At 53.4% G+C, this 11,035-nt stretch overlaps 1 protein-coding gene across 1 annotated transcript in view; it reads left to right on the top strand.

The window, feature by feature from the left end:
- The first annotated feature begins 8,549 nt into the window (after window positions 1-8,549).
- NOVA2 (NOVA alternative splicing regulator 2) overlaps window positions 8,550-11,035 on the top strand; it is a 34,269-nt gene continuing 31,783 nt past the window's right edge. The window contains exon 1 of the mRNA XM_045292666.1: window positions 8,550-8,673. Within this exon, the coding sequence (XP_045148601.1) occupies window positions 8,550-8,673 (124 nt within the window). The remainder of the gene's footprint in view (window positions 8,674-11,035) is intronic.

Genomic DNA, 11,035 nt, shown 5'->3' on the forward strand with positions numbered 1-11,035 from the left:
TCCGGATAGAGAGGTGGCATGGAATGAGCCGGCCCCTCCCATCCCACAGGCCCCTGGAGTGGAGGGATTTGCCAGGGAGCCCTCTCCCCTCCCCTTGCCTGAGGACAGCCAGCCCAGTAGCTTCCTTCCAACCCAACCCCCATGCAGGTGGGGGGACCCCCTGGATCCTCCTGCTTATGAGGGTGTCCAGCAGAAATTGGAGGAAAGGGAAGTTGGGGGAGGGGTGGGAGGGAGTTTCCTGCCGGTCTTCCTGCTTCCCTCCCCCCACCCAGCACACCCCAGAGACTGTGTCCCAGCCCCAGGCCACTTCCTTTCCCCTTCCTGCCCCAGTCTGAGGCCAGGGCAGGGCCTGGGGACCCCAGGAGGACCCTGAGCCCAGCCCAGCTGCCCATCCTGGTCCAGAGCGCCAAGAACAAGCCAGTTGTCCAGTTCAGACTCCCAGGGTCCCCCTGCACATCAGAGGCCCATTTGCCTGGGCCCCTTAGGATCTGCTATGGCTGTTTTTATTAGAAGTTGCCACCAGGTCTTACTTCCTTGGGGCCTCGGGACCTTTTGCTTAGTTGCTGAGAGCTTGATGCCACCCAGGGACGTCATGCTTCCCTTAAAGGGACAGAAACGCTTGCCATCTGATGGCTCCGATTGAGCCGTTCAGTGAGCCGTTCAGTGTAGCTGCAGCGGAGAAGATGATGACGATGATGATGATATCCACTCACTCAGGATTCCTCTGAACCAGGCTTTGAGCTATGGGTTAATTTCTCACTGCCACCCCAGGGGAGGGAGCTGGGGCTCCACCACCCCCCACCTCCTACTGGTAAGGAAAACCCAGGCTCAAGCCAAGTGGAGATACTTGCCCAAGGTCGCACAGCTCAGGAATGGTGAAGCTTAGGATGTTTCTAACCCTCACTGCCCGGTCCCAGGCTCAGGGACTTCACCACCATGCTAGCCTGCCTCCCTCCACAGTGGGGTGAGGGGGCAGTAGGGAGAGACCAGGATAAGCCCTCAGGGTCCATCTCCTCCCAGCCTTTTCCTCCCACCCCTTCCCAACTCCCTGTGGGGAGACTCCCCAGAGATGCAAGGGGGCAGGAGTCCATGGACAGGGACAGGCCTGGGCCTGAAGCTAGGACCTTGATCTTAACACTGGGAAGGGCTCTTTTTAAGAAGGCACTGTGGGAAGAGACGAGCCAGTCAGGGTGCAGTATAGCACCAATGAAACATGCAACTTTCCTCTAGTTCCTTAATGCTTCCTCTCCCCCACGCCACCCCACTATCATGATTCCAAGTCTACCTTACAAATCCGGCTAAACCAGAGCATGTACACGGGTACAGATAAGCGCTGGAAACACAGGGAATCCAGGACAGATAAACCCCTCGGGACCAATCATGAGAGTAGTGATACCAGGAGAGTAAGGGGAGGGTGGGGGGTGGACAGCAGAAAAGTGGGTGAAGGGAGACATCGGACAGTGTAAGACATGAAAAAATAATAATAATTTATAAATTATCAAGGGTTCCTGAGGGAGGGGGGAAATTAGGAGCTGATACCAAGGGTTCAAGTAGAAAGAAAATGTTTTGAGAATGATGGCAACAAATGTACAAGTGTGCTTGACACAATAGATGGATGGATGGATGGATTATGATAAGAGTTGTACGAGCCTCCAATAAAATGATTTTTTAAAAAGACACCATGATGACTCTGAGACCCTGAGCCTCCAGCCTTTTCTCATCTGAACCCTCAGCTTGCTCATCTGCCAAATGGGGAGATGACCATCACCCTCACGCTACAAGTAATACGGGTAATACGCCCAGATCCATAGCCACTCCACAGGACAGCGCAGCATGGCTCCTTGGACTTCCCAAGACTATTACGGGGAGCAGACAGCCTCAACTGTCACCCGGGGTGGGGGGGTGCAGCTGGTGAGGTTGAACCTCCGACCTTGTGGTGAGCAGCCTAACGTTCAACCCTAGGTGCCACCAGAGCTCCTTACCAGTAGTAACAGTTCCCAGTGTTGTGAATGCTGCACAGGCAACATTTCATTTAGTTCTGTCAACAATCTGTGAAGGAGCCCTGGTGGCACAGTGGTTACGTGTTGGCCTGCGATCCTTATGGTCGGCAGTTCAAAACCACCCCCAGTTGTGGGGGGGGGGGGGGAAACCGGGCTTTCTACTTTCATAAACAGTTACAGTCTCAGAAACCCACGAGGGGGTCACTGTGAGTCAGCATGGACTTGATGTCAATGAGTTTGACTTATTTGTTTGCGTGATGGAGTGACAAATGATAACAAAGCCCATTCCGATTCGCGACCCTGCAGGACAGAGTAGAACTGCTCCCTGGGGCTTCCCAGGCTGCACATGTTTTAGGGAAGAACCCTTCCTTTCTCCCTCGGAGTGTCTAGTGGGTTCGACCCACCAACCATCCGGTGAGCAGTCCTCAGCCTAGCCTGCTCTGCCACCAGCACTGTGATAATAATCATCGTGATGATGGTGCAGATGATAATGGCTCGAATTTATGGTGCACAAACGTTCCAGACAGCGCAGGAAAGGGGCATCCATCACTTAATCCTCACCACAGCGGTTAGGCTGCCCGGGACCGAAAAAAAACCGAGGCACAAAGAGGTTAAGGAAGTTGCCCAAGGTGCACCAGCCAAGAAGAGGCAGAGCCTCATGGTGTTGTGGGTAGCGAGTTGGGCTTACTAACCGCAAGATGAGCAGTTGGAAACCAGCAGCCGATCCCCAGGAGAAAGATGAGGCCGCCTGCCCTGATGCAGGGTTACCGTCCCGGAGTTCCCGGGGTGCCGTGATGGGTCAGTGTCACGTCGATGGCAATGAATTTGAGAAGATCCAGCTCTCTGGGATGTGGTGTGGGGTAGAGGTCATTGTGGATTTCATGTAAAACACCTGGCAGGTAGTAAGTACACAGGAAGTCATCGCTGTCAGACTAGACTTGGCAGCAGTGGGGCTTGGGCATTCTTTCTATGGGCTCCGTGGTAGAATGATTCTGGTTCGGCAATAGACTTCTAGCCGTCCACTCAAAGAAACCAGGGCAGCCATGATGGCATAGTGGTTACGCGTTGCGCCCGTCAACCACAAGGTCGGCAGTTCCAAACCACCAGCCGCTCCACGGGAGAAAAGCTTTCTGCTCCCCTAAAGAGCCACAGACTTGGAAACCCACAGGGGCCTTTCTAATGTGCCCTATCGGCTCGTTATGAGTCTTCGGCTTGTTATGAGTCTGAGTCGACTGAACGGCATTGAGAGAGAGCGACAGGCACACCCAAGTTGGAATCCCAGCACTTCAGACAGCAGCGCCTCTCCTGGCGGTCAACGTGTTTGCGTTGACACTGAACAAGGCCCTCTGGTGGTTCTGCATTGGGCTACTGCCCACAAGGTAGGTCCTTGGGTCAAAGAAAGATGTGCCTTTCTGTTCCAGCCAAACGTTCCAGCCTCAGAAGCCATAGGGATGGTTCTCCTTCCTACCGTCGAGCGAGTCGGCATCGACTCGGTGGCAGTGAGTCTTGACGACATTGGATGGCTTTCAGGAGAGCTTCCAGACTAAGACCAGCTAGAACGGAAAGCATGGTGATTGATTTCCAAAAATCGGCCAATGCAGTCCCTGTAGATCAGTGGTTCTCAACTTTCCTAATGCCGTGACCCTTTCAGACAGTTCCTCGGGTAGTGACCCCCCCAACCATCAAATTATTTCCGTTGCTACTTCATCACTGTCATTTTGCTACGGTGATGAGTCATCATGTAAATAGCTGATAGACAGGATGTATTTTCATGGTTACAAATGGAACATTATTAAACCATCATGGTGAATCACAAAAACAATGTCATGATCTATTGTGAAATGTTTATTTCTAATGACAAATCAATGAAATGTTGTCTTGAACCATGGTGTAGCATGGGTAACAGTCTTCATGCCGGGTACTTAAAGGCGGGTGTATCTGCATGTGGGCGGACCGCCTGGAGACAGAGAGGCAAGGTGTCTCGGTTCTTAAGATCATCAGAAATAGATGTTTTCTGATGGTCTTAGATGACCCCTGTGAAAAGGTTGCTTGACCCCCAAAGGGGTCTCGACCCACAGGTTGAGAACCGCTGCTGTAGACCATAGTGATTTGATTCGTGGGGGGTGGCCCAGGGCCAGACAGCATTTGGTTCTATTGTATAAGGGGTCGCCGTGAGGCAAGGACTACCTCGATAGTCTTTATTCATCATCATCATCATCATCATCATCATTATCATTGCCACTGGAGCCCTGGTGGTGCTGTCAGGTTGGGTAATTGTTAAACCCAGGATAGGTGGTTCAAACCCATCAGCCGCTCCTCGGGAGAAAGTTAAAGCTGTCTGCTCCCGTCAAGATTTAGAGCCTCAAAATTTGTCATTCGCCCTTCTAATTTGGAATTGACCCTGGCAGTGGGTTGGGTCATACGATATCGTATTCTCGAGGAGCCCCGGTGGCGTAGTGGCTATGAGTTCGGCTGCGATCTGCAAGGTCAGCTGTTCAAAACCACCAGCTGCTCCTTGGGAGAAAGACAGGGCTTTCTACTCCGTAAACAGTTACAAGTCTCGGAAACCCACAGGGGCAACTCTAGCCTGTGCTATAAGGTCGCTAGGAGTTGCAATTGACCCCCGTGACAGTGAGGTTCCCCACGCAATGATGAATCGCCCCCAAGAAAGTCACACCCCCTAACCACCCCCAACCCCCTCCCTCTCACACACAGACAGCGTCACACACAAGGACGATGCCTGCCACTCCTGTCACATACCCTGGCAGCTGACACCATGACAGGAAACACTCTCAAAACCAAGCAACCGGCTGCCAGCGACTCGATCCCCACTCGTCGTTGAAATACTTTCAACTCTGCCTTTGACGTTCTTGCCCTCTCACCTCCAGAACAAAGGCCGCCTTACCGGCCGGCCCTAACAATAAAATCGCTTGCCCTGATCGCACCACACTATCCAAAGATCGGGGAGTGAGGAGGAGCAGTTTGGGAATCTCCAGAGGCATTCCTGGGAGTGGGGCAAGGGACAAGGGGGGCCAGAGACTCATCCCAAAACAAAACAAAAAAACCGTCACTGCCATCAAGTAGAGGGGCAGCAAGGAGGAGGAAGGCCCTCCCTGGACTCCGTCCGTGGCTGCCGCCAGGGCCGCAGGCACAGGAATGGTGGTGAGGGTGGCGCAGGAGCGGGCCTCGTGGCGTTCCGAGGCTGGGACCTACTTACTCAATGGCCTTTCACAACAGCAGCTATCAAGCCCATTCTGACTCACAGCGACCCCTGCAGGACAGAGTCCGACTGGCCCCGTGCGTCTCTGAGGCTACAGCTCTTTGAGGGGAGCAGAGAGCCGCCTCTCTCCCCCTCGGAGTGGCTATGGGTTTGAACTGCTGTCTGCAGTAAGCACTGCGGCGCCCAAGGGCTCCTTAGACACCCCTCTAGTGACTGCGAAGGAAAGGGGGCCTCTTCCCCCAAGGTGGAACTGCTTGACACGGTAGCAAGAGGGAAGCAGGTGGGTGAGAGGTGAACTGGCTGTCTTCCGGTGCGGAGACTAAGGGAGGCGGAGGGGCAAGTGGGCCTCTGTGTTCAGTTTGAGTAGAAGGAAGTCCCTTCTCACCGGTAGGGATTGGGGGTCCTTTCAATCAAGGTGGGAGAGCAGGTGATGTCTAGGGGGCTGGTAGGGGGTGGTGGGGGTGGTGTCATCCAAGGTCACATGGTCTGATCTCTTTTTTTTATTTTTTTATTTTATTGGAGGCTTATACAATTCTCATCACAATCCATACATCCATCCATTGTGTCAGGCACATATGCACATTTGTTGCCCTCATCATTCTCAAAAAACATAGTCTCATCTTTGCTGCAAGAAAGTGGTGCGGACTCATGGTTCTGGGCGTTGAAAAGTCCTAAGGAGGGAAGTGGCCCTGGACAGGGGAGGAGATTCGAGTGGGAATATGGTAGACTGAGGTCCTTGAGGCAAGCTCCTGTCTGTCTGTGGTGTTCTGACCGTCTGCCTATGGGGAGGGGGGAGGGTGTCTGTTGTCTGAAGAGGAGGCTTCAGAAAGCCGGCCTGTCCCCCTAGTCTGATTCAAGGACCATCAGCTTCCGTCCACTCACTGCCATCACGTCGATTCCGACCCCTAATGGCCCTGTAGGACAGAGTAAAACTGCCCCTGTGGGTTTCCAAGATGGTTGCTATTCACCGGAGTAGAGCGCCCCGGTCTTTCTCCCGCGGAGCGGCTGGTGGTTTCAAACTGTGGACCTTGCCGTTAACAGCCCAAGGGGAACCGCTATACCACCAGGGAGAGAAAGAAGGGAATAATGGTGCAGGGAGATGAAGCCCCAAACCAAAAACCCACTCTTGGGGTTTATGGTGTCGATTGCAACCCATAGCTGCCCCCCCCCAGGGGGGGGGGCTTCACAGGGGGTCATCTTGGTAGACTCAGATGCTCACCTCTTTCCCCCTCGGAGCGGCAGCCTAGCACCTTCCCCACTGTGCCAACAGGGCCCCTTAGTGACCCTATAGGATGGGGTAGTATTGCTTCCACAGGGTTTCCAAGGCTCTCAGAGGGGCTGGTGGATTGGAGCCGCTGATCTTGCAGTTTGAAGTCCCACACTTAACCCACAGTGCCACGATGGAAGATGGGCATGAGGCGTCTGTTGCAGAAGAAGGGGGAACAGGAAGGTCACTTCTGTCAGAGAGGGGCCATCCCTCCTCCTCTCAGCCCCTTGGAGGGCCGAGTGACCAGAAAGCGGATCTCCCCTCCTCCTCTTCCAACCAAACCCTCGACCCTTGGACTCTTGGTGTCCATTTACAAAGCAGTTGGCCTCTCCCAAGGAGCCTGCTTCCAAGGAGCGGGTTAAGCATTGGGCTGCTAACCACAAGGTCAGTGGTTCAAACCCACCAGCCACCACCAGGGAGAAAGATGAGGCTTCTGTAGAGACTGCTTCCAAGGAGCGGGTTAAGCATTGGGCCGCTAACCACAAGGTCAGTGGTTCAAACCCACCAGCCACCACCAGGGAGAAAGATGAGGCTTCTGTAGAGACTGATAGCCCTGGAAATCTTCAGGGCCATTCTCTGTCCCGTAGGGTCGCTGTGAGTTGGAATCCACTTGATGTTATTGTGTGTAGCATTCGCCAGACAGTGGTAAGTGGTTTGTGTCCACAGGGCCTTACCCAACTGAAATGCAATGTCATCGAGCCAATTCGGACTCCTGGCGGCGACCCTATCGGACCGAGTGGCACTGCCCCTATGAGTCTCCCAGACTCTCAATCTCTACAGAAAGCCTCAATTTTCTCCCTCTCAGCTGCTGGTGGTTTTGAACTGCTGACTTGGCAGTTAGCAGCCCAGCCCATCACCCACTACACCACCGCTACCAGGGCTCCTTATTGGTGAGGTAAGCGCTGATATAACGATGATGTCCATGACAGCTAACCTTTGTAGAATGACCCATATGATAAGTGTCGGGATCCCTGACACTCAACCAATGAGTCAATCAACCTAATTCTTTGGGGATAGCTGGACAGGTGCCTAGATGATACAAGCGGTTTGCACCCAACGACTGGCCTAAAGGTTGGCAGTTCAAACCTACCCAGCAGCACCACAGAAGAAAGTCAAGGTCGGGAGTCAAAACAGGTGTATCTGTCGGGGAATGGAAAACGTATTTGCTCCATGAACTTGCACTTGAATCACAATACGGCTCTTTTTAAAAAACAGCCTAACCTCCGGCTCTAAAGCAGTTCTGCTCTGCTCAGAGGCGGGGGTGGGGAGTAGGATGGCAAATGGGTCTGTGTAAGTTTCTTTGGGCCCCCCCACCCCCCTCTATCATGGCTCCCATTTCACAGAGGAGGAAGCTGGGGCCCAGAGAAGTGATGGGATTTGCTTGAGGCCTCCGGCCCCATTGCTGCCCTTTGATGCTGAGGTTCTCAGACAAAAAAACAAAACCAAAAAAAAACCCAGAGGCCTGGGTCAGAGAGGCGGGGCTGCATACAATAGGAACCAGCAGGCATTTTCCCCAGGGCAGATGGATATGGTCCACTTTGTAGCCAGGAAGCTGGAAAAGAGGCCCTGGCTGGAGAGGATGGAAGCCTGAGGGTTAACCAAAACAGACAACAACAACAAAAAAACTCTCATTCTTCCAGGACCTGGCTGAGATATGGACCCCAACCCCGCCTGGGTCCTTGGTTTAGAGACCAGAGTGGGGTGGGAGGGGGAACCCCGGGAGGCAGGTGAATTCTGGAGGAGCCGGATGATGGATGGAGCGCACCCTGGAGGGTTGATTACCTAATAGGCTTAATGGTCTGATTAGGCAAGTTTAAGAAGATTGGCTTAGGCTCAGGAAACCCCTTAATTCTAGACCCTGCCCCACCTCCCCCTACACCATCCAGCTCCTCAGGCCCAGTCCCCAATCCTAATACCCTGGGACCCCCAGACCCTGACTCGTAGGGGAGCAGGGCCTAAGGGGTCTCTGGGGGCCCCATCTCACCCCTTTAACTGGAGAAGCCTTTTGTTCTGCTGTGTCCCCAGAGACACTGAAAAGGGGGGAGTCCCGGGGTGGTATGAAATGGTTCCCGCTCTCAGCCGCTGGCACCCAAGTGGGAAGTCCAAGATCGTGAAAGACCTGCAGTCTCTCCATGCAGAGAAACCTGCCATTGAGAACCCTACCAAGCACAGCTCCACACTGACACGCGTGGGGTCACCCGAGTCACCATGGATCCCTTAGATTAAGGGGATCGTTGAAAAAGTCAGCCTTTTTTTTTTTAACATTTTATTAGGGGCTCATACAACTGTTATCGCAATCCATATACACATCAATTGTGTAAAGCGCATTTGTACATCATTCTCAAAACATTTTCTCTCCACTTAAACCCCCCGGCATTAGGTCCTCATTTTCCCCTCCCTCCCCGCTCCCCCCTCCCTCATGAGCCCTTGATAGTTTATAAATTGGTATTTTGTCATATCTTGCCCTGTCCGACGTCTCCCTTCACCCACTTTTCTGTTGTCCGTCCCCTAGGGAGGAGGTCACATATAGTTCCTTGTAATCGGTTCCCTCTTTCCTACCCACTCTCCCTCTACCCTCCCTGTTTTGCCACTCACACCACTGGTCCTGTAGGGCTCATCCGCCCTGGATTCCCTGTATTTTCAGTTCCTATCTGTACCAGTGTACCTCCTCTGGTCTAGCCAGACTTGCAAGGTCAAATTCGAGTCATGGTAGTGGGAGGGGGGGTGTGTGTCAGCTTTTATTGGGGTTGGCGGGAAGAAGGCAGCTTAACCTTAGAGGCAGAAGGACCTGGCCCCTCCGATCTTTTTCCTGTTTTCCTTTGCCGATGGATGGTGTGCTGAGCGCTCTGGAATTCCCTGGGGCAGGAGCGAGCAGCCTTCTGTGGCCAGTTGCTCTGGGGGCATGAAAGGAGAGTGCTGGTCCTGACCCAGGTCCAGGGAAAGGTTTGGAGAGGCCACTGTTCGAACAGGGAGAGATGAGTTAGAGGCAAAGGGATGTGCAGGGGGCCTGGGGTAGATGGGGACAGGGAACAATGAGCAGGTGATGATCGTAAACGGGGCCAGGCTACAAAGGTTGCAGAATCTTCACCCTGGTTAAGACGTAAAGATAAGGTGACCAGACGTCCCGCTTTTGGCGGGACAGTCCTGATTTTTAACAATTTGTCCAGCATCCCGCTGCGTTTTTAAAAAGTCCCAATTTTTGGAAAGAATGCACGACAAGCTAGGGTATATGGTTTTCGGCTGTCATGTGGCTATTTCGCCAGGATAGGAGTTTTATCAATGGTGTCCCGCTTTTGTCCCGCTTTACCAATGTTAAAATCTGGTCACCTTACGTAAAGACCATAGTTTGGTGAGAAGGTAGAAAGAGGTTGGGACTTGGTCGAGCTGAATTCTCAGAGTACTGGACACATGGCTAAGGAGCCCTGGTGGTTATATGGGCTAAAGCACTAAGCTGCTAACCCCAAGGTCAATGGTTCAAAACCACCAGCCGCCCTGACAGAGAAAGAGGAGGCTGTTTATTCCTATAAAGTTACAGTCTCAGAAACCCACCCAGGGAAGTTCTGCTCTGTCTACTCTGTCCAGTAATTAGCTGAAATTGACTCACGGGTAGTCATGTGACCGAGAAAATGGCTTTGATCCATCGCAAAGAGTGGCCAGAGCCCCACCAGCCCCAGCTTGGTCCCACTTCTAGGTCTTCTGCGCCAACCTTGGGTCTGGGGCTGATGGGTGAGGGGCGGGAGCGCCAGTGGCACAGTGGTTACATATTGAACAAGGTTAGCAGTTCGAAACCACTAGCTGCTCCTTGGGAGAAAGACTATGCTTTCTATGCCAGTAAAGAGTCACAGGGATAGTAGGACCCTGTCCTACAGGGTCACTAGGAATTGGAGTCGACTCTGTAGCCCCAAGTTCGCTTGGTTTTTTTTTTTTGGTCCTTCCCCATTTTCCCGGTGTTCCGGCCTCAGTTCTACCCCTGAGCCTTTGCACTTGCTGGCCCTCTCCCGAGCCACGAGCTGCCCTTCCCCTCCCTCCTGTTTAGCCCATGGATGGGGTCTCCAGATGGCTAAGAGACTCCCTGATCTGAAAACCAGTGTCCCTGCTCCAGCTCACGGCCAGCCCACCTGTTCTTGTAGGACTATGCCACCCCCCACCCCCCGCACCAGAGGGTTTCCAAGAGCGGAAGGTCAGGCACTTCTGGTTGCACTTGAACCTCTGACCATTAGGTCAGCAGCCGAGCATCTTCGCCATGTTGCACCGCCCGGGGACTCCCGTTGGCTGCTTCCTACCAACGTGACCCTGGCAATTGCCTCGCCTCGGTTTGCTGATCCGGACGGTGGCTTCTAAAACTGAGGGCCTCTCTTGCAGGATCAGAGGAGTCAAGGCAGCGTCGTGGTTACACGCTGGGCTGCTAACTGCAAGGTCAGCCGTGTGAAACCACCAGCCGCTCCACTCGAGAAAGACAGGGCTTCCCTCTGCTCCCTTAGGGAGTGACCGTCTCGGAAACTCCCAGGGGCAGTTCTACCCTGCCCTATGGGCTTGCTTCGTTGTGGT

Source organism: Echinops telfairi, unplaced genomic scaffold (assembly GCF_000313985.2).
Source record: "Echinops telfairi isolate 266 unplaced genomic scaffold, ASM31398v2 ScPeMD7_655;HRSCAF=1070, whole genome shotgun sequence".
NCBI classification, from domain to species: domain Eukaryota; kingdom Metazoa; phylum Chordata; class Mammalia; order Afrosoricida; family Tenrecidae; genus Echinops; species Echinops telfairi.